The sequence below is a fragment of the Antennarius striatus genome, chromosome 2 (genome assembly GCF_040054535.1).
Source record: "Antennarius striatus isolate MH-2024 chromosome 2, ASM4005453v1, whole genome shotgun sequence".
In the NCBI taxonomy this organism is placed as follows: domain Eukaryota; kingdom Metazoa; phylum Chordata; class Actinopteri; order Lophiiformes; family Antennariidae; genus Antennarius; species Antennarius striatus.
Genome location: NC_090777.1, coordinates 16,151,424 through 16,176,840, shown reverse-complemented (window position 1 = coordinate 16,176,840; position 25,417 = coordinate 16,151,424). Strand labels below are relative to the sequence as shown.

The following is a 25,417-nucleotide window of genomic DNA, read 5'->3' as shown; positions in this document are numbered from 1 at the left end:
ATCAAATAACTTATCAAACAAAACCCTGAAATCTCCTCCCAGCACCTTGCTCTGGTCTTTAGTGCACTAACAATAAGGCTCCTGCTTGTTCACCCATGGCACACTTCTATTGTTGACTGAGGGTATTAAGCCGTGAGTGGATGGAGAGACTGTGGGAAAACTACGCTTGGACTCTACTCACACATCTACTGGTCAATAGCTCTGACCTCCCAGCCACAAAAGGCCTTTTCATTAGAAGCACTGTGTGTGTGTGTGTGTGTGTGTGTGTGTGTGTGTGTGTGTGTGTATGTGTGTGTGTGTGCGTGCGTGCGTGCGTGCATGAATGCGTGTGTGTCACTTGCAGACACAGAGGATAGGCCATTTGGGCATATATTTGATAGGCAAAGACATGTTGCATCTTTCTAAATTACCAACAAACTTTGGGACGTTTTATCTCTTTACTTGTTTTGTTGACTCAAAGCTAACCTTTAAAAATAATACAGTATTTTCTACACTATAAGGCGCACCTAAAAGTTTATTTTCTCATAAACCCGTAGTGCGCCTTATAATCCGATGCGCCTTATATATTAAATACATTATAAAATAAACAATTCATTAAATGTGCGCCTTATAATCCAGTGCGTCTTATAGTGCAGAAATATTGCAAACATTACCTCAGGTTGGGTTACTTATCAAGTATAGAAAACACCAATGGGGTCATACTTCAAAACTTTGGCTTTCTCACCATCGTAATCTCTACATTCCGGAAACAATTATCTCTAGCTAACGTAACGGCTAATTCTACATCACAGGGTGTGAATCTTATCTTAACCAAGGTACTTGTGTAAAGATGACATCACAATGTCATCAATGACAGAGACTGCTGAAAATAGAGTCATGTCATTAATATCACATGCTTAGCAATTGACTGCAAAGTAATGCTTCATTTTTTCTCCTCAATCCAGATGAATTTTCCAATTAGTTAATTTTTATACAGTAGTATGAATTAAAGAATTAAAATCAGGCAAAACAATGTTTTAAATTTTTTAAATATTTTTTTATTTTATTTTATATAGTATATTGATCCCAGAAAGGAAATTAGTGCATTTTACTAGATTATTATCTACTGTATATTAGAATTGCACCACCAAAACAACGATATACAGTATTTGTATTATTTTATGACATATAATCTTAAACACAAAAACGTAACCAGAGCAAAGAAAAACAAGATTAATAAATAAATGACAGGATATAAATTTCACATGGTTGAGAAATCCCTGACAAAAGCAAAATAAAATGCAACTCTGGTCTTTTTAAAATATTGGTGATGCCAGCTTCTTCCATCCAACTCATTCCTGGGGAAAGTTAAGTCAGCAAGTACCTCACTTGGTCCTCTATAAAACCCGCTGTGTTTGAATTCTGTCAGTCAGACCTGAAGGCCAATTAGCAGGGTCAGCAGACAGAGGCTCATCCTCAGGCAAAAGATTTGGTGGGATTTCTAAGTGAGGAATTTCTAATAAAGAGAAAATAGTATTATCAGTAGTATTTATGTATTCACACCATTTGTAATAAAAAAAAAAGTCAAAAAAAGTATGCATAAACATACACATGTACCACACACACACACACACACACACACCTCCTGCAACAAACTAGAGGAGGTAGATGGCTCCTCATCAGACTCCGGGACCGTGTCTGTGGCTGCTGTGCCTCATTTACAATTAGGATGCAATAAGAAAGTTACATCACACTGACACCGTACATGTATCAATTACCCAAATAAAAAAACATTAACAACATTCTATCAACTAAACATACACACACTCATACACACACACACACACACACACACACACACACACACACACACACACACACACACACACACACACACACACACACACACACACACACACACACACATACACACACACACACACACACACACATACTGTAGCTATAAAGTTCTCCTCCCTAGCAACTCCCTACCAACTCCTTGAATCTGAAAAATGTTCCTGTATCGACTGTAATGTCTAGAAAAACATCCAAGAGTCTTGAAATGTCCTGAAGAATGTCTAGCAGTGTGTGGTAATGTCCCAGCTGAGAACTAGACACTGAAATTTTCAGCTGTTGCTGAAGTCGGCTAGACTTTGGCTAACTAGTAAGCTCTGCTTTGGTTGTGTATGTAAATATATTTACATCATATTTACAGAATAGATAGGACAATAAAAAATGTGTACACAGGTAAGTACAGTGTTTAATGTCCTAGCTTCCATTTTCCATTCCACCTTCTCACTGCGAAATAGGATTGGCAGTCGGGGGTGATGCAGGGATGGCGCCCAACAGTCAATCGTTCAATGTAGTTCACAAGAAGACAAAGACGTCCACGTTTCCTCTTACCTCTTCAGTACCAGCCCTGTCGAGACGTCCATACTCATCTGTTGTTTCTTACACTGATTTACAAACAGTGTTTTTCTCAACAAATCCTCTGCGGTGTTTACAGGTCGATCTCAGTTCGATCGTCACATTCAGCTGACTAAGAAAGTAGCTCCATGATTACTGTAGAAAAATTAAGAATTATATAGTGGAAAATAAGAGTGAAAAACAAAAGAAAAACAAGAACCAAAGCAGGCAGAGACTGCAACATCTCGCGACACCCCTGAATTCCAAATTTTACCCTGACCTACTTGTACAGGTCAAAGATCAAAGCTAGTGCTCTCACATACTGTCATTGATCAAAGCAGTATCTGCTGCAGATCTATAGTCTTATTCATACTGGCCTTCTCCCTTGTCTTTCTGAATCTACAAAAGTTAAAATTTGACCTTCACCTAGTTTTCTCAAGGTCAAGGTCATCATCTCATTGTCATCCCCTTTGGCACCCGAGTATTGTGTTTTCTTTCTATCTGCAACGGTTGTAGATATTTGGCGGACTAACAGAACCATCACCTTATCATGGTAGAGTGGTTTGTATGCCCTAAGGATCCTGGGAGCTATGTTGTCGGGAGTCTTGTACTCCTGGTAGGGTCACCCAAGGCAAACAGGTCTCAGGTGAAGGGTCAGACAAAGAATGGTTCAGAAGATCCCATGACAAATCGGAAAGGGAAAAATGTGACCCTGCCCGGAGGAAGCCCGGGGCCCACGTCTGGAGCCAGGCCTGGATGGAGGGCCCGTCAGCGAGCGCCTGGTGGCCGGGTCTGCCATGGGGCAGGGCTGGGCTCAGCCTGAAAAGGCAACGTGGACTCTTCCCACCCCTGTGGACCCACCACCCGCAGGGCTGACCGATGGGGTCGGGTGCGCTGCCATATGGGTGGCAGTGATGACAGGGGTCAAGACGGACCAGACCCAGGCGGCAGAAGCTGGCTTTGGGGATGTGGAATGTCACCTCAATGGCGGGGAAGGAGCCGGAGCTTGTGTTGGAGGTGGATCGTTACCAGTTGGATCTGGTGGGGCTTACCTCCACGCATAGCCTTGGTTCTGGATCCAAACTCTTGGATAGGGGTTGGACCTTGTTTTACTCCGGAGTTGCGTCAGGCGTGAGGCGCAGGGCGGGTGTGGGGATACTCAGAAGTGCCCGGCTGAGCGCCACTGTGTCGGAGTTTACCCCAGTGGATGAGAGGGTCGCTTCCCTGTGCCTTAAGGCTGTGGGGGTGAGGGGGGACTCTGACTGTTATTTGTGCATACGCACCAAATATCACTTCACAGTATTCGGCCTTCTTGGGGTCCCTAAATGGGGTCCTTGAAGGGATCCCTGTAGGGGACTCCATTGTTCTCCTGGGGGACTTCATTGCACACGTCGACAATGATGGAGACACTTGGAGGGGTGTGATTGGGAGGAATGGCCTCCCTGATCTAAACCCAAGCGGTGTTATGTTGTTGGACTTCTGTGCTAGTCACGGATTGTTCATAACTAACACCATGTTCGAACACAAGGATGCTCACAAGTGTACCTGGTACCAGAGCACCCTGGGTCGGAGGTCAATGATTGATCTTGTGATCGTATCATCTGACCTTCGACTGTGTGTTTTGGACATTCGGGTGAAGAGAGGGGCAGAGCTGTCGACTGATCACCACCTGGTGGTGAGTTGGGTCCATTGGCAGAGGAAACCTTTGGATAGACCTGGTAAGCCCAAACAAGTAGTGCGGGTGAACTGGGAACGTCTGGAGGAGGACTCGGTCCTCGAGGCCTTCAACTCACACCTCCAAAGGAGTTTTTCGTGCATCCCTGTGGAGGCTGGGGGCATTGAACCTAAATGGTCGATGTTCAAAGCTTCCATTGCTGAAGCTGCAGCTGAGAGCTGTGGTCTCAAGGTCTTGGGTGCCTCAAGGGGTGGTAACCCTCGAACACCGTGGTGGACCCCGGTGGTCAGGGAAGCCGTCCGACTGAAGAAGAAGGCCTTCAGGGGCACGTTGTCCCTGGGGACTCCTGAAGCAGTTGCAGGGTACCGACAGGCCAAAAGGACTGCAGCCTCGGCTGTGATGGAGGCAAAACAGAGGGTGTGGGAGGAGTTCGGAGAGGCTATGGAGAAGGACACGGCACCAAAGTTGTTCTGGAGGACTGTCTGACACCTTATGAGGGGGAAATGGGGGACTGGGTGTTGAGGGGCTGTCATGGATGACACGTCTCTTTAACATTGTGTGGAAGTCTGGGACAGTGCCGAAAGAGTGGAAGACTGGGGTGGTGGTTCCTCTTTTTAAAAAGGGGGACCAGAGGGTGTGTGCCAACTACAGGGGCATCACACTCCTCAGCCTCCCTGGGAAAGTTTACTCCAAGGTGCTGGAAAGGAGGGTCTGGCCAATTGTCAAGTCTCAGATTGAGGAGGAACAATGTGGGTTCCGTCCTGGTCGTGGAACAACGGACCAGCTTTTTACTCTCGCAGGGATCCTAGAGGGGGCTTGGGAGTATGCCCATCCAGTCTACATGTGTTTTGTAGACTTGGAGAAGGCGTACGATCGACTCCCCAGGGATATACTGTGGGAAGTACTGCGGGAGTATGGGGTGGGGGGCCTCTCCTCAGGGCCATCCAATCCCTGTACGCCCAAAGTGAGAGCTGCGTTCGGGTTCTCGACAGTAATTCGGACTTGTTCCGAGCAGCTGTTGGCCTTTGCCAGGGCTGCGCTTTATCACCAATTCTGTTTGTGATTTTCATGGACAGGATATCGAGGCGTATTCGTGGTGAGGAGGCTTTACAGTTTGGTGGCCTGAGGATTGCATTGCTGCTTTTTGCAGATGATGTAGTCCTGTTTGCGTCATCGGCCTGTGACCTGCAGCGCTCACTGGTCCGGTTTGCAGCCAAGTGTGAAGCGGCGGGGATGAGGATCAACATTTCCAAATCTGAGGCCATGGTCCTCAGCAGGAAACCGGTGGACTGCCTTCTCCGAGTGGGGAATGAGGTCCTTCCACAAGTGAAGGAGTTGAAGTATCTTGGGGTCCTGCTCACGAGTGAGGGAAGAATGGACGGAGAATTGGGGCAGCAGGAGCGGTATTGCAGTTGCTTTACCGCACTGTTGTCACAAAGAGGGAGCTAAGGCGAGAGGCGAATCTCTCCATCTACCATTTAATCTTCGTCCCTACCCTCACCTATGGTCATGAGCGATGGGTCATGACCGAAAGAACGAGATCGCGGATACAAGTGGCTGAAATGGGCTTTCTCAGGCGGATAGCTGGTGTCTCCCTTCGAGATAGGGTGAGAAACACTGCTGTTCGCGAGAGGCTCAGAGTAGAGCCGCTGCTCCTTCGCATGGAAAGGAGTCATTTGAGGTGGTTTGGACATCTGGTGTGGATGCCTCCGGGATGCCTCCCTAGGGAGGTGTTTCTGGCACGTCCAGCTGGGAGGAGACCTCGGGGCAGACCCAGGACCAGGTGGAGGGATTATATCTCAACACTGGCCTGGGAACGCCTTGGGATCCCCCAGTCAGAGCTGGTGGATATGGCCGGGGAAAGGGAAGTTTGGGGCTCCCTGTTGAAGCTGCTGCCCCCGCCACCCGACTACGGATAAGCGGTGGAAGATGGAGGGATGGATGGACTAACAGATGGAGGGACGGATGAACGAACACACAAATGGTAACAATTACAATACATCACCGCTTTGAAGCGGGATGTAATAATAAAAATAGTAACAAAGTTACTAAAAGTTTAAATACAATAGAGTGTTTAAAGTGCTCTGGCACATGGAGCATGTGCACCACATCAACGGAGGTGTATAGCAGGCATTGACAGAGGGAGCAGCCCAGACAAGCAGAGCATAATGGCAGCGGATATTGAAAACAATTGATCAGTTTGGGGTAATATATTTCAAAAATAGTGTAGTTGGACATGTGGCTGCAGTGTGACATTAATTAAAAAGAGTATAAAATGGGACCTTTAACTTAGCATACAACATATGGCAATAAAAAACAGGCCACAGTCAGGATATGTGTGAATTTGCACTTGTGATGAAAACACAAACTAAATGTAGCCACAAGAGGACACAAGCCAGTGTCTTATTGTGCAGGTCCCAAGCCCGGATAAATACAGAGGGTTGCGTCAGGAAAGGCATCCTACGTAAAACTTCTGCCAAATCAAAGATGCGAATCAAACCCATGACTTCCATACCGGATCAGTCGAGGCCCAGGTTAACAACGACCGCCATCGGCGCTGTTGACCCACAGGGCGCCGGTGGAAATTGGACAACTGTTGGTCAAAGAAGGAGAGGAGGAAAGTGTGTTCGCACGAAGAGAGAGAAGAGGAGCGCCGAGAGTATAGGACTGAGAGTAGGGACGTTAAATGTTGGATTTATGACAGGAAAAGGTAGAGAGTTGGTTGACATGATGCAGAGGAGGAAGATAGACATACTGTGTGTCCAGGAGACCAGGTGGAAAGGTAGCAAGGCTAGTAGCTTAGGAGCAGGGTTCGAGTTGTTCTATCATGGTGTAGATGGGACGAGAAATGGAGTAGGAGTTATCTTGAAGGAGAAATTTGTCAGGAATGTCCTGGAGGTAAAAAGAGTGTCGGATAGAGTGATGAGTCTGAAGCTACAAATCAAAGGTGTGATGTTCAATGTTGTTATTGGGTATGCTCCACAGGTAGGATGTGAGCTGGAGGAGAAAGAGAAATTCTGGTTGGACTTTGATGAAGTGATGCAGAGCATACCTAGAAGTGAGAGAGTTGTCATTGGAGCAGACCTCAATGGACATGTTGGTGCAGGAAACAGAGGTGATGAGGAGGTGATGGGCAGGTTTGGTATCCAGGAGAAGAACGCAGAGGGACAGATGGTAGTTGACTTTGCAAAAAGGATGGAATTGGCTATAGTGAATACTTTCTTCCAGAAGAGGCAGGAACATAGGGTGACCTATAAGAGTGGTGGTAAGAGCACACAGGTAAGACTACATCTTGTTTAGACGGTGTAACCTGAAGGACATCAGTGACTGTAAAGTAGTGGTAGGCGAGAGTGTAGTCAAACAGCATAGGATGGTGGTGTGCAGGATGACTCTGGTGGTGAGGAAGATGAAGAGGGCAAAGGCAGAGCAGAAGACAAAATGGTGGAAGCTGAAAAGGGAAGAGTGTTGCATGACTTTTAGGAAGGAGTTAAGACAGGCTCTGGGTGGTCAGGAGGTGCTTCCAGATGACTGGAAAACTACAGCTAATGTGATCAGGGAGACAGGTAGGAGAGTACTTGGTGTGTCATCTGGAAGGAAAGTAGATAAGGAGTCTTGGTGGTGGAATGAGGAGGTACAGGAGTGTATACAGAGAAAGAGGTTAGCTAAGAAGAAGTGGGACACTGAGAGGACTGAGGAGAGTAGACAGGAGTACAGGGAGATGCAGCGTAAGGTGAAGGTAGAGGTAGCAAATGCCAAACAAGAAGCTTATGATGACTTGTATGCTAGGTTGGACAGTAAGGAGGGAGAGACTGATCTATACAGGTTGGCAAGACAGAGAGACAGAGATGGGAAGGACGTGCAGCAGGTTAGGGTGATTAAGGATAGGGATGGAAGTCTATTGACAGGCACTAGTAGTGTGATGGGAAGATGGAAAGAGTACTTTGAAGAGTTGATGAACGTGGAAAATGAGAGAGAACAAAGACTAGAAGAGGTGAATGTTGTGGACCAGGAAATAGAAAAGATTAGTCAGGAGGAAGTGAGGAGGGCACTGAAGAGGATGAGTGGAAAGGCAGTGGAAAGGTATATCATCAGGAGGTGCATCCTCCTGATGATATGCCTGTAGAGGTTTGGAAGTGTGTAGGAGAGGTGGCAGTAGAGTTTCTGACTGGGTTGTTCAACAGAATCTTAGATAGTGAGAAGATGCCTGAGGAATGGAGGAGAAGTGTGCTGGTGCCCCATTTTAAGAACAAGGGAGATGTGCAGAGTTGTGGCAACTACAGAGGAATAAAGCTGATGAGCCATACAATGAAGTTATGGGAAAGAGTAGTGGAAGCTAGACTAAGGGCAGAAGTGAGCATTTGAGAGCAGCAGTATGGTTTCATGCCAAAAAAGAGTACTTCAGATGCTGTATGAGGAAGTCCGGAGTGGCAGAGAAGTATATTAGAGCGGTGCAGGACATGTATGAGGACTGTAAGACAGTGGTGAGATGTGCTGTAGGTGTGACAGAGGAGTTCAAGGTGGAGGTGGGACTTCATCAGGGATCAGCTGTGAGCCCCTTCTTGTTCGCTATGATGATGGACAGGCTGACAGACGAGGTTAGACAGGAATCTCCATGGACTATGATGTTTGCAGATGACATTGTGATCTGCAGCAAGAGCAGGGAACAGGTGGAGGAGAAGCTAGAGAAGTGGAGGTTTGTCCTGGAAAGGAGAGGAATGAAGGTTAGCCGCAGTAAGACAGAGTACATGTGTGTGAATGAGAGGGACCCAAGTGGAAGAGTGAGGTTACAGGGAGAAGAGATCAAGAAGGTGGAGGATTTTAAGTACTTAGGGTCAACAGTCCAGAGCAATGGAGAGTGTGGAAAAGAGGTGAAGAAGTGTGTACAGGCAGGATGGTAAAAGGAAAATGGAAAAGTGTCAGGTGTGATGTGTGATCGAAGAGTTTCAGCTAAAATGAAAGGAAAGGTGTACAAAACTGTGGTGAGACCAGCGATGTTGTTTGGCCTAGAGACAGTGTCACTGAAGAAAAGACAGGAGACAGAGCTGGAGGTAGCCGAGATGAAGATGCTGAGGTTCTCTCTGGGAGTGACCAGGAAGGATAGGATCAGGAATGAGTACATCAGAGGGACAGCACATGTCAGAGGTTTTGGAAATAAAGTCAGAGAGGCCAGACTGAGATGGTTTGGACATGTTCAGAGGAGAGATAGTGAATATATTGGTAGAAGGATGCTGAGTTTTGACCTGCCAGGCAGGAGGCCTAGAGGAAGACCAAAGAGGAGGTTTATGGATGTAGTGATTAGAGGACATGAAGGTAGTTGGTGTGAGAGAAGAGCATGCAAAGGACAGGGTTAGATGGAGGCAATTGATTCGCTGTGGTGACCCCTGAAGGGAAAAGCCAAAAGGAAAAGATGAAAAAACAAACTAGACTAGGCTGCCTATGGGTGAAATCAGTTGCATGACATGATGCCTCAATTATAATTGTAGCTAGATCAGCAAAATTAAATAACAAATACAGTGGTCTTCTGTTGCTTGGCAACATATTAGCGAAAGGCTAATACAGTAAATAGACTATAGTCTACTGTCAGTCACATCACTCTTAGAAACCTGCATACCTTTTTGTTTTGCCTGTTCCTCCTCTTTGTCTAAACTGGACAGCTTGATGGCTTCTTTGATCTTTACTTTGATCCACGATTGTCATTTAAGACTTGACATCATAAGATGACCTTTCACATCAACTTTTGTCAATCAATTGAGGTTTTGCATAGATGTGTTCCGTAATGATCAAAGATTGCTCTAGCTGCCTGGCTTTGATCTAGTACAATATAAATGGCAGACCTGTGATTTGCACTGGACAGTCACTTTAAGTATGAATTTGGAATTCTATGAGAATTTCAAACCAAGACTTAACACAAACGGAGTTGCCATGCTACAGAAACGTAAACCCCCCCCGATATTTACCAATATCATCTACTTTAAATTATAATTTAACTGATCATTTTTAAATGTTCATGTTTACATATTTAAATCCATTATAATTAAAATGTTGCAGCAAATTATATTGTATAATATGTAGAGCTGAAGATGAATGAAGATCAATGAATTATATAGAGCCAGCAGCTGTAGTTGAGTAGAGAGGTGCACAAAAACATGCACACTCCAAGATGTTTCAAGATTTTATTGTTTTCTTACCTGTAACTAAAAGTAAATGATAGCATGAAGCCATAATCTCACTTGTTAACTCACTTGCCTCCAAAAAAGATTGTACAAACATACACATTAATTATACAAATATACACAATAATTACACTGAAAGCCTGAGGATGGATAGCCTATCCTGGCCTTGCCTGATGGATACGTTAGATTAAATATTTTGAAATAAGTAATGTCAAAACAATTTGTCTATGTCTATGTATTACATGTAGTAAGCCAGTGCTGATATCACGTTTACTAAGCACAACAGCCCAGCAATGCCAGCTGATGTTACTATAGAGCCACAGTACGTAACCATTGAAATGTTAATTTGTTGTGTGTATTTGTTGCTACTCTGGATGTTACAGAGCTCCTTGAGACTAACAATAAGCAGCCAGCTTTGGATGTTTTGTATGATGTCATCAAAAGCAAGAAATATCGGACATGGCAGAAGAGCAACGAGTCCACTATGCTCAAGTTCCTGGAGCTCTGCGTGGATCTCCGCAAGAGTCAACTCGCCAAAGAGGGTCTCTACCAGTACAGGAATATCTGCCAGCAGGTGTGTGAGGGCAATTCTGCTGTTGGGACAGATGAAGTCATCGCTGAAGTTGTTTTTGAGTCAAACTTTAATACTTTTTTGGCTTTCAGGTGAATATCAAATCTCTGGAGGATGTGGTCAGGGCTTACCTGAAGCTGGCAGAGGAGAGAACTGAGAGCGCAAAGGAGGAATCCCAGCAAGTGGTCTTGGATATTGAGGATTTAGACAATATCCATACTCCTGAGAGGTGACTGTGCTCATATCATATCCATCATTGATATCCACTGATGTACATTTATTTTGTTATATTCTACATTGTAATTATTTTTAAAGTAATGCGATTTGTAATGTGTAATGACAAGCTAATTGTATGTCATGCAGTATTTTGATTACACCTGGTTTGAAAGAGTTTTTGATTGTAGTGTGCTTTTGAGCGCTGTGAGTGGAGAGGACACCCAGGATTGTACTGATCACTTGCTGCTCGCTCCCTGGGTAAAGTTCTTGTGGGAGTCTTACCGCCAATGTCTGGACCTTCTGTGTAACAACTCCAAGTTGGAGTGTCTGTACCACGACATCGCCCAACAAGGTAGAGAAACACTAAACACTTTTGGTACATTTGTCTTCATGTAATCATCAAAAAATGAAGTGTGATATTTAGTTTGTAAGACTGCATAAAAGTTACCATCAACAAAATCCTTTACATTTGATATGTTTTGGTGTTGAAAGAAGTTAATAAAATAAAAACAAATTTTCACCAGTAATAAAGATGCAAGATGCATGTCATGTTCATTCTAACCATTCCTTTTATGTTGACCATAACTGATTAAATATACATGTTCGGTGTTATACATTAACAGCTGTTAATATCTAAACATCTTTTCCACAGCTTTTATGTACTGCGTTCGGTACACCCGAAAAGCAGAGTTTTGCAAGCTTTGTGCCAACCTGCAAATACACTTGGCTCAGATGCAGCGGCACCACAGCCAGAGTCCTACCATCAGCCTGAACCCTGTGAGCCAGTCGATGCACCTGGAGACACGTTTGTTGCAGGTGGACAGTGCTATAAGCCTGGAGCTCTGGCAGGTCTGTCCACAACACTCAGCCTTTAAAAAACATGTCTGCTAGCATTTTTGTTGATCCTGCTATTAACATATGACAGAACATGACACAGTAAATAGCCAGCAGTGATGTAAATAGTGGTGGTGTTGCATGTAAAGAAAACTTAACACTTGTGTAGTCCGTCACCTTCTGCACTCCATCCATTTACCTCCGGATTAATAATTACCTCTACCAAAGGGGTTGAAGGTTTGGTTCCATTTTTTGATGGCAGGGTTAAAATAAACAACTACAGAGAATTCTCATGAACTTTGGTGGTGAGGTTGGTTATGTGGCAATGATGAATCCTTACCTGCCAACCACAGGTAGCTGCACATTCTGACATCATTCTGTATAGCCTGTGTGCAATTCTTGTTACTTTGAGTCTCACGCAAGTCCCAAATCACTGTGGGGAATGTCAAGTTGAGACAGCGCTCAGGCCAACCAAGTCCAAAGATTTTTTGATGGCCTATTCCACCTCCATATTTAAATCAGGCTAACAGAAACAGTCTAGGGTGATATGCTGGGATAGATTCTCATTCCTTCAGGTTATGGTGCTCCCTGAAGGTTGAATTTGCAGGACCTGGACTTCTGTTTAACCCTTAACAGCTAAGAAGTAACCATATGACATTGGACTACATAAATCCATGCCTAATTTGTTAGGCTGTACCTCCGTGTTGATTAACTTAGGTATTATGTTATATTATAGTAATATGGATACAAACATCATTCCTCTCATTACAACGTGTATCCCATTTATGTTTGTGATCCTTGAAAGAGATGTGAACTTTCAGGAAGGATGTTTTTTCAGCTCAAGGGACTAAAACAACTCAATAAATCATTTTTTTCTGACTGAGTCAGTTACGGTTGTGATTCATATTACGTCCCCATGAAAAAGTTTCTGATTTCCATGTAAAAATATTGTTTTTAACTAAATGATGCTTCATAAATTGGGTTATTGAATTGGATTTATAAAGATTTTATTTGTTTTTCATGAGTTCTTTTCAAACTGGTCAACATAGCTTTCTTCTTAATTTTATTTCAAATCATATTTTGAGAACAGGACCTACATTACAACTGTGATTTGTGAAGAGATGCACAAGTTATTTTAGAGCCTGCAGATATCATCTTCATACATGTGAAGCTTCTTTGTTTTATTTCGCTTCAAAGCGTTGATGTATTGTAATTGTCAGTATTCGTGTGTTCAGACGGACGAATGAACGTATAGACGGACGAAAGCTAATGTTTTTATCTATGAAAGTAGGTCAGAGCACTAGCTTTGATCTTTGACCTATGCAAGAAGGTCAGGGTAAAATTTCGAATTCAGGGGTGTTGCGGGATGTTGCAATCTGTGACTGCCTTGTTACTTCCCGTGAAGGGGGATGTATTGTGATTGTCAGCGTGATTGTGTGTTCCTCTGTTCGTCCATATGTCTGTCCATTAGTCCCCCAAATATCTTCGCAACCATTGAAAATAGAAAGATAAAACAGAAAGCACATTACTTGGGCTTTCTGTTTGGGGATGAAAATTAGATGATGACCTTGATCTTGAGAAAACTAGGTCTAGGTCAAATTTCTACTTTGGTACACTCAGGAACCGGGTAAGATAGAAAGACGAGGGAGATGGCCAGTGTGAGTAAGACCATAGATCACAGCTAGTGCATAGATCACAGCTACCTAAAATTTTGAATTCAGAGACTGCAACATTCCGCGACTTACCGTGACCTACCCTGAAAGTAGGTCAGGGTAAAATTTTGAATTCAGGGGTGTCGGAGGATTTTGCAGTCTCTGACTGTTTTGGTTCTCATTAGTGATGTGTTTTGGTGTTTTCTTTTAGGAAGCATTTAAAGCTATTGAAGACATCCATCGTCTGTTTGGTCTTTCCAAGAAGCCTCCCCAACCCCAGCTGATGGCCAGCTACTACACCAAGTTGTCTACTGTCTTCTGGAAATCTGGGAAAGCTCTTTTTCATGCCTGCACTCTCCACTGCCTCTACAACGTCTCTAGAAAAATGCGCGATAATGTAACACAAGATGAAATGCAGAGGTATCTTATTTATAATTTGTTGCTAATTGTTAGAAATGCTAATTAAACTATGGTAATCAGCAAATGGTTGATAACTCTTTCAATTTTCTGGTTGTCCACAAGGGTCATCCTTGCTACTCTGTCCATTCCCATCATCCCTGAGTGCACCGACATTGCTCGGCTGCTGGACATGGACAACATCGTTGTGGACAAACATCGCCGACTGGCTTCACTTTTGGGCTTGCCATCGCCCCCAACCCGACAGAGTCTCATTAATGACATGGTACTGGTCATGCTCACATCAGTACATCATCTGTGTAAATTAGTGTCCCAGAATTCTTTCTGGTCACAGTAAGTCTAACCAACTTGATCTCCTTCCTTCGGCTTCTTTGAAAGACAATTGGTTAAAACTTTGGATTTTCCACTAAACTACTCCATAAAGCAAGCTTATCAAATAAGCCAAGCTTCCGGTTAGTTTGCTTTAATCACATCCTGCTTCAAATCGGTCATGTACTGTAATTGTCAGTGTTCATGTGTTCGTCCGTTCGTTCGTCCATTCGCTTGTCCGTTCTTTCGTTCTTTCGTTCATATATCCACCAAATATCGTTGCAACTGTTGCAGATACAAAGATGAAACAAAAAGCACATTACTTGGGCAGCAAAGGGGATTAAAATGAGATGATAACCTTGACCTTGAGAAAATTAGGTCAAGGTCAAATTTCAACTTTTGTTCACTCAGGTACCGGATAGGATAGAAAGACAGACAAGGGAGAAGGCCAGTGTGAGTAAGGCCATAGATCAAAGCTAGTGCTTTGATCTACCTATGCACTAGCTTTGTTTCTATGGTCAAAGCTAGTGCATAGCTTTGACCTACCCTGAAAGGTCAAAGTTATGCACTTATCAGGTACTTCTTTCAGGGTACCCTGAACTACCGTGGAAATTGGTCAGGGTAAGTCGCAGGATGTTGCAGTCTATGACTGCCTTGTTTAATTTGATTAAGTGACGGCATTATGAAATGTTCAAGAGATTCAAAGAACCATCTTAGGTTTTTAGTGAGAAATGCACTGAGTTTATTTGGTTAAATCTAACTTTTGTAGTGTTTCAAATACCTTATTGCTTTTAGCTTATAGGCATTTAAAATAGTTCTTACTTTCTAACTTATTTTATTTCAGATTGAAGAATCGTACATGTGTACGTATGTATGTATGTGCACACACACAATATATACACTGATATATACACTGCAAAATGATATTTGGATGAAATGGCTTCCTTCCACCTCCAAAAACATGTGCTTCAGGTTAATTGGCTGTTCCAAATTGTCCAAATTGTGTGCGTGTGTGCTTGTCTGTATCTCTGTGTGACTCCGCGGTGAACTGGGGTGGCACCAGGAGTTTCTCCCGCTTCACGTCCTTAGTCAACTGGGATAGGCTCCAGCTCCCCGCAACCCGCCACAGTGGATGAAGCAATCAGAACATGAATGAATGAATGAATGAATGATTAATTGTCATTAGTGTTAGTTTGTACGCTCATAACAAAGGCCGCAGATTAAAACGCAGTGTATGATGTAACAAAGAATTATAAATCAGAGCACAAGGGGAGTGAACAAACGACACAACAAGGTGAGATCAAAGAAAAGTAGGTCAGTCTACGTAGGTAGGTCCGTAGATAATGAGACTAAATATGCCTCACAAGTTTTTTTGCAGGCTTGGGTTCAGAAATTGGCATCAGTAGAAACTGAAAGGTCTGATTCCCATTTGGCCGATGGTTCTCTCTTGTTTGTCAGTATTAATATCTTATACTGTAGATGTTTTCAGTGGTTCTTAACTTTGTTGGAGGTACCGAACCCTGCCAGTTTCATATGCTCACTCACCGACACTTCTTTAGTAAAAAAAAGTTGCTGTTTTTTTCCAAATTTAAGACATAAGTATATGTTTTACTGGTGTATTTAATGAATTGTGCATTAATGTCACCTTTTTCAAAGAAAAAAACCAAGACAGTTGAACTCACATGAAATGACCTACCTGCAAATCAGTGTGACTTCTGCTGTTGTTATTGAGAGACCTGTTCAGATATGCGTGGCTTCACCTTGGCAAGTGCTACTCTTATGTCATTTTCACAGCAAAGTCTGTTTCTTTTGTTTTCAATGCAGCTTAAGGAAGTGTTCCTTTATTTTTGCCAGTGCGAGACTAGAGATGCTCAACTTGACATTGCAAATCATGCAGAATGCTGACTCCCATCACGTTCTGTTATACAGTACATGTAAATTCACATTGCACATATTCGTCCGACCACCTTCTTTTTTTTCTCAACACAGACAGACAGACAGATAGACAGATAGACAGACAGACAGATAGACAGATAGACAGACAGATAGATAGACAGATAGATAGACAGATAGATAGATAGATAGATAGATAGATAGATAGATAGATAGATAGATAGATAGATAGATAGATAGATAGATAGATAGATAGATAGATAGATAGATAGATAGATAGATAGATAGATAGATAGATAGATAGATAGATAGATAGATACTTTATTAATCCTGGAGGAAATTGTATATATCCACTGCTCAGGCATTCCATAACGAATAATACTGGATAAAAACCAGGAGAAAAAGAAACACTGACATCACAGGACATACTGCAACACATACACTACACTAACAGACACATTCAGCACTAACAGGACTTATATACTAAACTATAACTAAAATATAAACACTATAAAATTAAAATATAAACAGTATAAAATTTAAAAAATATAACAGTATTAAATTAAAATATAAGCAGTATAAAATAAAAATAAAAATACCATAGTTACCAAAATAGTTACTATGAATTAAAATATTAAGAAAGCTATGAGATGACATACCATCACGACAGGCATAAATCGACTACTCAGTGCACAAAATCCCATGTAGCACAGGTAGGCTAATTGATGTAGCATGATCACCTGCAGCCAGTGATGGCAAAGGGGGGCGTGTCATAACGAATTGACACGATGTGTCAAACGTAGACAGTGATTCGTGTACGGCAAAAACACCCGAAAATATACGTCTTAGGTGAGTTGATCGTTCCACATTGGCCATGGGTGTAAATGTGTGTGTGTGGATGTTTGTCTACCATGTGGCTCCATGGTGCACTGGCATCATACTCGGAGTGTTACCTACCTCTCGTCCACAAGTCAGCTGGGATAGGCTCCAGCAATGCCCGTGACTAGCCAAAGGCGGAATAAGCGGTAGCAAATGAATGACTGAAAGAAAGTCCCAGAAAGCAAAACATCATAATATGATATAACAATACCTTATTCCTTCTAATTCAGACTTGGAAAGGACAGGGTAGTCAACTATTGTTTAACCCAAGCTTTTGTTAGACTGACCTGATGTTAAAGATATGATTTCAATTTGATTCTGTTGTTTAGGTAGGATATTTGAGTCCAAGGAATCAAACAGTGGCCGAAATGGTTGCAGCTTAACTTTACGTCTAGTCAGACTTTAGCCAGGTTCAATTTAAAGAAGCAAGTGATTGAATATAGGTCGATCTGCCATAACCAGTTAGAGCAGATTAGAAGCAGTTCTTATAATTGTTAGGTTCATTGAAGTCAGGCCCGAACTTATATCCCCACTTTTCTTAGCATCCTTTATAGAACAGACCCTGAATTTAAAAAACCCACCCCCCCACTTACTTAAAAATGTTTTGACAAATATTTTTTGATGTTTGCCTTCTAGGTGAAATTTAACTTGCTTGAGTATGTGGTTACTGACCTAAAGGAACTTTACAACTGTCTGGAAGTAGACTTTGATCCTCTGAAGCTAAGTGGACAACTGACCAAGGTAAATGATCGAGTGACTGTGAGGTTGATGATTAGAAAAGAGCCCATCTATCTTTTTTTATTTCTGTAGATGTACGTTAGGTTAGATCATAATTATACTAATTAGACTTATTGTGAAAGTCAGATCCTACTAAAAGGCTAACATACTTTCCAACTAGGTGATGAGCTGGATAAGAGACCAGGCTGGAAAGGATCCTGATTTGCAGCAGTATATCCCTCATCTTCAAAGTAATACTATCCTGAGGGTCCTGCAACAGGTAATTAACTTAATTCCAGAGGATTGCTCACCTAAATCCCTCTAACCATAAATCATATCAACAGTCAAATGGTATTAATCTGTCCCATTGTTTTGCATCCATTCTATCAAGGTTGCACAAATATATCAGAGCATCGAGTTCACCCGTCTGGCTTCCCTTCTTCCATTTGTGGATGCATTCCAGTTGGAGCATTCCATTGTGGATGCTGCCCGGCACTATGATCTGCAGGTAGTTTTAAGCTTAGAAGACATTCCATGGTTTTAATGCATTACATCTTTTGTTCAACTGACAAAATGTTAGTGTAGTCCAGACGATGTCCAATGTTCAGTTTTGATGTGTTTTACTTGGCTGGCGTCCTTTTTCTCATTAGGTCCGTATCGATCACATCTCTCGAACTCTGAGCTTTGGCTCTGACCTGAACTACTCCACCAAAGAGGACGCCCCTGCCGGTCCGTTCCTACAGAACATGCCCTCGGAGCACATCAGGAACCAAGTTTCTGTCATATCTGCATCTTTGGCCAAAGCCACCCAGGTCATCAAGCCTGCCCTTATCCTGGTGAGTTCACTCTTACTAAGCTGTTATTCACATTATCTGACATGTAGCATGTGATTTCATCTGTTTGTATATGAGGGAGCTTCTGGACATTGTGCTCTTTCCCATTTTATAATGTTTTTGGTTTATTTTTCTCTTCTGTCAGTTGTTGACTTATTTATTTTTTAACCTTTTTAAATGTCCTGGTTGTCACACTCTTGTTCTACTCTACCAGCACGTGGCTCACATATTCAGATGTCCAACGCTGTGACATTGTTTGGTGCCATCACAGAAACAGAACAACATGGACCTCATACTGTAGGATCAAGTTTGTCAACAGTGTGCCAGCATATAGGCGTTACAGTCCTGGCCAGCCTTGTATGAAGAGCTACCGAGACTGGACGCCTGATCACTGACTCAGATTAGCTTTAACTTGCATTATACTCTGAAATGTATACATCAACTTCAGTTCACAGTATATTGTGCCACAAATCTTCTGCTTTATTCTTCAGGTCATAACTGCGTTATGTTCTTGTCTCTTTTCAGCGAGAATGTGAGGAGCAAAAACAGCAGGCCATAGCTGCATATCTTAAAAATGCCCCAAAAGATCAGCAGCGCATCTTGGCTCGCAGGCAGATCATTATGCGCTCAGAGATTCAGCGTGAGAAGGAGGAGATGGAGCAATGGGAAGCAGAAAGACAAAAATTTAATGAGGCAGAGGAGCATCTGCGCCTAGAGGCCAAAGAGAAGGAGAAGGAATGCATCATGCAAGAACATGAGCAGGTCAAGAAAAAGGCAGTTGGTGAATGGCTGAAGCAAATCAAGAAGACTGAACTCGGAGCTAAGGCCTTCAAAGATATTGGCATTGAGGTATAGTGTAACGACATCTATGTGCAGTCTATATGCATACAGGTTGTAGGTGTGGACTTACCTTTTGCAGAACTAAGTGAAGACCTGCAAACCTGTTTGCACTTTACAAAGGAGATCCAGATTTTGACCTCAAGTATAATGATACAATTTTTCACTGTTAACTGCAGAAAATGGTGTTTGATCTATTCCAGTTCAGTTGTCAGCATACAGTACTTAGTCTAACTGCAAGTTGTTAAACAAGTACTCTCAACGTTGTGTCTTTGACTAGATATTATTGTAGAGCCCATTGCAAGAAATTTTAGAAATGGGTCGGACCAAATGTCTGCTCTCAAATGGTTATTTATTTATTTTTTTATTTTTTTATTTATTTATTTATTTTGTCAAGGAAGCTTTGAATTATTTTCTTCCTAGTAAATTTAAATGTTGAGTGGGCAAATTTTTGCAAAAGCTTATGAACGGTCTTGGCAGGCCTTCAGTCGCTACAAACAAATGAAACTAAGAAATTGTCTTCACAGGATGTTGAAGAGCTGGATCCTAAGTTCATCATTGCCAAACAAGTGGAGCAGCTGGAGAAGGAGAAGAAAGAACTTCAGGAGCGTCTGAAGAACCAGGAGAAGAAGGTACCTGAGTGGTAGATCAGTGGAAAAAACTGATCATCTGCATGTGAATGGGAAGCAACTATTTTCTGTCTCTCCAGATGGACTACTTTGAGAGAGCAAAACGTCTTGAAGAAATTCCTCTTATTAAGAAGGCTTATGAGGAGCAACGTGTCAAGGACATGGAACTATGGGAGCTCGAGGAAGAAAAAAGGGTGTGTATTAAGGAAGCAATATGTGAAAATGACATTCATTAATCAAACATTAAAATTGCATATCATAAAATGAAATGTAATGCACCATATACGGTAAATTTTCTTCTATTTCTTGTAGATAAGTAACATGAAAATTGAATGGGAGAAGGCTATGGAGCACAGGAAGCGCATGTCCAGGATGACAGAAGACAAAAACAACTTCTTTTCTGCCCATAGATTTAAGTTTGAGGTAAGAAGTCTGAGTCCTACAGATTGTGGTTGCTGCGCTTTTCACACTTTCCACTCGAATGCATTTCCAGTTTTAATGTCAGCCACCCTTCAAACGTTTTTTTAGTGACAAGTTGATGGCGCAAGTTTTTTTTAGTGACATCTTGTCTTATCTCAATCAGTGAAGTTATTACGTGGATGTTGAATAGTATAGCTTTCTGCAAGTTAACATGCTTAAAGACATGAGTATTTTAAGTAGTGGTCAGTGACAGAGTGTTTGGCCTTTGGCTTCAAGCGCTTAATTCTGCTGTGTTGATCTGTTTCCAGTCTGAGCTACATACTGTATGTGTGAAAAGGGTTTTTAGCGCCTATGTAGAGGCCAATGACTGTTTTGATTAAACTCAATTTTGTTCACTCTTCCACCAATTTTCATGAAAATGAAAGTAATTGACAAATATCATCCAAAGACCTCCTCTCCCAGTGTTAAAAAATTAGAAGCAAAGTTCTGGCCCTTTCACATCCACTCCAAAGAGTTTTTCCATGCTACATGCACTCCTCTGGTAAACTTTATGATATCCTGTTGATAGACAGACAAAACATTACTGTTTAGAATATAGCCTCCTTGATGAAGGACATTAAAATGAAAATGAAAAGAATTTAGGTTAGAATAATCCGTCAATCGAGTGTTTAGACCACTCCTGTGTACAAGCACTATCAATCAAACAGAGCACCGCGTTCACTCATATTATTCTGTCTTCGAAGGAAAAGCTGAAAGTTTTCCAGGAGCGCTTGGTGGAGGAACGGAGGAAGCGTATGGAACAAAGAAAGGGTCAACGCAAAAAGGACAGATGTAATGCTTTCTACCGTCAGAAGGAGGAAGCACAGCGGATCAGGAAGGAGCAGCTTGAGAAAGGTAATTCTTTTCTGCTTACATTGGAACACAAGAGCCATCCACTCGTGATCTGAGGGACATGATTTCATTTAGTACAAAATTAATTGAGGAAGAAAATGTAGGAACCTGTAGTAGACATGTTTGATGAAGTCACAATGTGGCAAGTGGTGTTTTTGTGTAATTCAGGTAGAAGGTTATCTTCAACTTCTTCATTTTTCTGGATGATGGTAAGTGAAACTGGACATGACAAGTTTCGCAGAAATGAATTCCAATCTGTGGCACTGCTTTAGAAGAAGAAGAAGAAATATATCCTTATTGTCCCCATGGGGAAATGATCTTTTTGACTAATGCTATGCATGTACATGTGTGTATAGGCCCTAGAAAGAAACACACACACACACACACACACACACACACACACACACACACACACACACACACACACACACACACACACACACACACACACACACACACAGTGCTTCTAATGAAAAGGCCTTTTGTGGCTGGGAGGGTGGGTGATGCCTTGCTCAAGGGCACCTCGGCAGTGCATGATGGGTTTTTTTCGAAATGGGGTGCTGTGCTCCAGTTTAGCAATGACATTCACCATGTTGTATATACATAGGTACAGCGCGCCCCCGTTCTTTGCAGTTAATGCATCCTAGGAACCACACTCGAATCACGAATTCCGAGATATAGTGATGAGCTATTTATCTCATTATTTACAATAATTAAACGTTTATGAACCCTCCCCATACTGATATTAAACCACCTTCTGTCTGTATTACCTTTTCCCACACTCTGATAGATTGTTTAAATCACTTTTGTGTCTCAGGAAACTCCCTGTCTGAATAGGTTTTCTCGTGGTACTCCAGTTTCCCCAGTCATGCGTTTTAGGTACATTAGGTTGAATGGTCTGTTCAGGTGATTTGATTGAACAGTGTTGGTCTAGGGCAGTGCTTCTCAATTGTTTTCTGTTAAGCTTTCCTAGAAGAAAGAAACCATTTTGCGACCCCCTACCTTCCACCACATGCATTCTATGGTGGCCCTGTTTGTGCACATGCGTATGTGCACAGAATTAAAGATACCTACACCATAACAGAGAAGTAAATACTCCCTTCACACACTTTGAAGTTAATGGCACATAGCATGTACATGTTAAAGCGCCACTGCCACCTACTGTAGCGGATGTGTAATTACACTTTATTCTGTTACAGCAATAAAAAAGCTAACTCTATTTTTGCCATGCACGTTCACCGGGTATTAACACAGTTGGTATTAGATAACATTTCTGATTTAATGTGTAAATAAGTTCTAAATGATTTGTCCTGGTTGCCTTTTTTATCTAAATTAAAGAGGAGGGAAGATTGAGAAGAAAAACAGGCGGAGGTGATTCAGACAGGTGTCATCCCATCTCTGACAGGTATTTGTTTACTTGTTTACCTTAACCTAATTGTACCATTTGATGATAACCCAGCTGAACCACAAACAGCTTCTCACCAAGACCTATTGTGTCCAGGTATTGTAGACAGGACGGCCGTGATAATGACAGAGAGGAGAGAGACATGCCCTATAGACAAGGAGAAGGTCTTCATAGAGCTGACAGAGGACCTCGTCGTGGGGGCGCTGAAGACCGTGGTCCACGCCGAGGTGGTTATGAGGACCATGGTCCACGCCGACGTGGAGATGAGGAACGTGGTCCACGCCGAGGTGGTGGTGAGGATTGTGCTCCTCGCCTGGGCTTCGATGATAATTGTGCTCATCGCAGAGGCTTCTATAATGACCGTGATCCTAGCAGAGGCTCCTATAATGATTATCCTCCTCGCAGAGGCTTCTTTAAAGACCATGCTCCTCACAGAAGTGATGATGACAGAGGTTAGTTGTATTGTGTTTATTATAACGGAGAAAGACAAACGAGACTGTTACCCCTGTAAGTGAAGCGACATTGTTTGAAACTCACTTCCCATTAACTCTCTGCAGTATCTTATACATACATAAAAGGCACCTGTTCCACATAATACACAAAAGTTGCCTGATGGTATTTTCTTAAACTTGGCAAGAGAATTTGTAATGTCACCACAGACCCAATGAAATGTTGAAAAGAGACATTTAATCACTGTTTTCACATGAACTTTGGAACCTAGGACTTCTTTCATCATTTTCATCTATGAAACATAAACTAACTAATTTTGTGTGTTGTACTTTCAAGCTGTGGAAGACGCTACATTTCTGCTTCACATCTGTCTTTTTTTCTCTTCAAATCACTGTCTTTCGCTGAAACGCTGAAAGTTTTCAGTTACATTTCAAGCTGTACCTATTAATCTGATATGTGACCTCAATTCAGCACAACAGGAGATACTGTAATTATCAGCAGAGAGCACAATTTACCTTTCTACCTTTATCTTACCAGAGTGATATTTCAGCATGATAAAATCAGCATGATTCTGCTTACAGACCATCTTTGTTTCTTCACAAGGTTCTTGGCGTCGTGGAGGCCGGGAAAACAGGGAGGAGTGGGGCAGGGGGAAGCCAAGAGAGAGGGACCAGGAGCGTAAAGCTGGATGGCGACAAAAGAAACCCTCATCCAACCAAGAACCAGACAGATGATGGTGGTTGATCTACTGTCCGTTGCTGAGCGACATACTGCATCAGATGTCCGTATTTTGTTTTTTGGGGGGGAAGGGAGGGGTATCCTGTATATTGCCATTCCATGTATTGTGTGTGTGGTGACCCTGTTTTTTTTTTGTTTTTTTTGTTTTTTTTTGTGAATCACTGTGTTGCATGGGGCAGCATGGTGGCACAGTGGGTAACGCTGTCACCGCACAGCAAGACGGTTCTGGGTTTGCGTCCCGCTCTGTGCAGAGTTTCCATGTTCTCCCCGTGTCTGCGCGTGTTCTCTCCGGGTTCTCCGGCTTCGTCCCACCTCCAAAGACATGCACTTTAGGCAAATTGGATGGCTTCAAATGTTCCCTAGGTGTGAGTGTGTGCGTGCATGGTTGTCTGTCTCTATGTGGCTCCGCAGTGCACTGGCATTGTACCCGGAGTGTCCCCCGCCTCACAACCCCAGTCAGTTGGGATAGGATCAGCACTGCGACAGCGGATACAGCGGTATTGAAAATGGATGGATGGATGGATTTTGTGTTGAGTGTTCTTGTGTTAAAAGTGCCATATAAATTGATTTGATTTTGATTTGATATTAACAAGTTAACCACAGTGACATATCACTTCTCTGGTTTTTGGGAGTCAGAACAAAACATGTTTCGCATAGAGAAGTCTTACATCATAAATGAAGAAATTAATAGTGATTGACACACCCATAAAGTTAAACCCAAAGGTATTGTGAATACTGATGTTATGTTTTGATGTTATGACCGAGGAAAATCTTTTCTGTAGTGGGCTAGAAAAGTTAAATCATGGCATAAAAACTTAAAAATAACAGCGTATGATTGTTTGTCTTTGTCTTACTCCCCCCAAAAAAACCCTTATACTTTGTCTCAGTGTATTTACAACACTATTAAACTTTAGGTCACAGCTTATTTGGGATTTAACAAAATACAAAATAATAAATAAAACTACTTTTTTAAATCAAATTTCTCATTTGTAATTTCCATGTATTAATCCTTTGCTGATGCAACAAACCATACAAACCTAGGTAGAAACTATTCAAGAGAGTTGATTTACTCTCTGTCTTGTATGCTACACTATTCATTGATAGAAAGCTAAAAGCTGTGTAATACACAAATAATTTCAACAAACCAAACTTATGAACTGCAGCGGCTGACATTATTACAGTAAGTCTCACACTGTTAATTTTCTTTAAATTTCCACAGAAGACAATCATTTTCACAGAACTATATCAGGGTGCAGTATCTCATTCAGCATTTTAAGCGGGGTTAACCATTATTTAATTCCTAAAACCTGGCATCTTTTAGCTTTCACAAGTGTGTCAATGTCAGGCATCACAATGGTAGCCAATTTCAGGATGTTATTTAAGGCCTTTTTTGTGAGCCTTGAGTGCAGCTTTGTTTAATTGTTTCTCGTTACAGAGAAAACATGCTCAGAGATATAGTATGTTATCCTGACTTGACAGAAAGGGCTGTCAAG

The 25,417-nt window shown here is 42.2% G+C and overlaps 1 protein-coding gene across 1 annotated transcript; it reads left to right on the top strand.

Moving 5' to 3' along the window:
* The first annotated feature begins 3,182 nt into the window (after window positions 1–3,182).
* On the top strand, window positions 3,183–24,737 carry LOC137601683 (eukaryotic translation initiation factor 3 subunit A-like). Its single transcript, XM_068324027.1, has 21 exons — window positions 3,183–3,274; window positions 3,480–3,630; window positions 3,686–3,803; window positions 10,617–10,807; window positions 10,897–11,033; window positions 11,209–11,372; window positions 11,673–11,869; window positions 13,718–13,925; window positions 14,016–14,188; window positions 17,641–17,745; window positions 17,903–18,001; window positions 18,113–18,229; window positions 18,372–18,557; window positions 19,080–19,403; window positions 19,919–20,023; window positions 20,101–20,214; window positions 20,333–20,443; window positions 21,184–21,334; window positions 22,670–22,736; window positions 22,833–23,029; window positions 23,790–24,737. Exons 1-21 carry the CDS (start codon window positions 3,183–3,185, stop codon window positions 23,918–23,920), a joined length of 3,138 nt encoding a protein of 1,045 aa, XP_068180128.1. The 3' UTR covers window positions 23,921–24,737.
* Window positions 24,738–25,417: the final 680 nt, after the last annotated feature.

What these genes read in the sequence shown, in the direction of transcription:
- LOC137601683 (XM_068324027.1), top strand. Translation starts at nt 3,183, where the DNA reads ATGGGGCAGGGCTGGGCTCAGCCTGAAAAGGCAACGTGGACTCTTCCC. An exon ending in TGTGCCTTAAGGCTGTGGGG is followed by an intron (nt 3,631 to 3,685) that starts GTGAGGGGGGAC and finishes ATCACTTCACAG; the next exon opens with TATTCGGCCTTCTTGGGGTC. An exon ending in CCACGACATCGCCCAACAAG is followed by an intron (nt 11,373 to 11,672) that starts GTAGAGAAACAC and finishes TCTTTTCCACAG; the next exon opens with CTTTTATGTACTGCGTTCGG.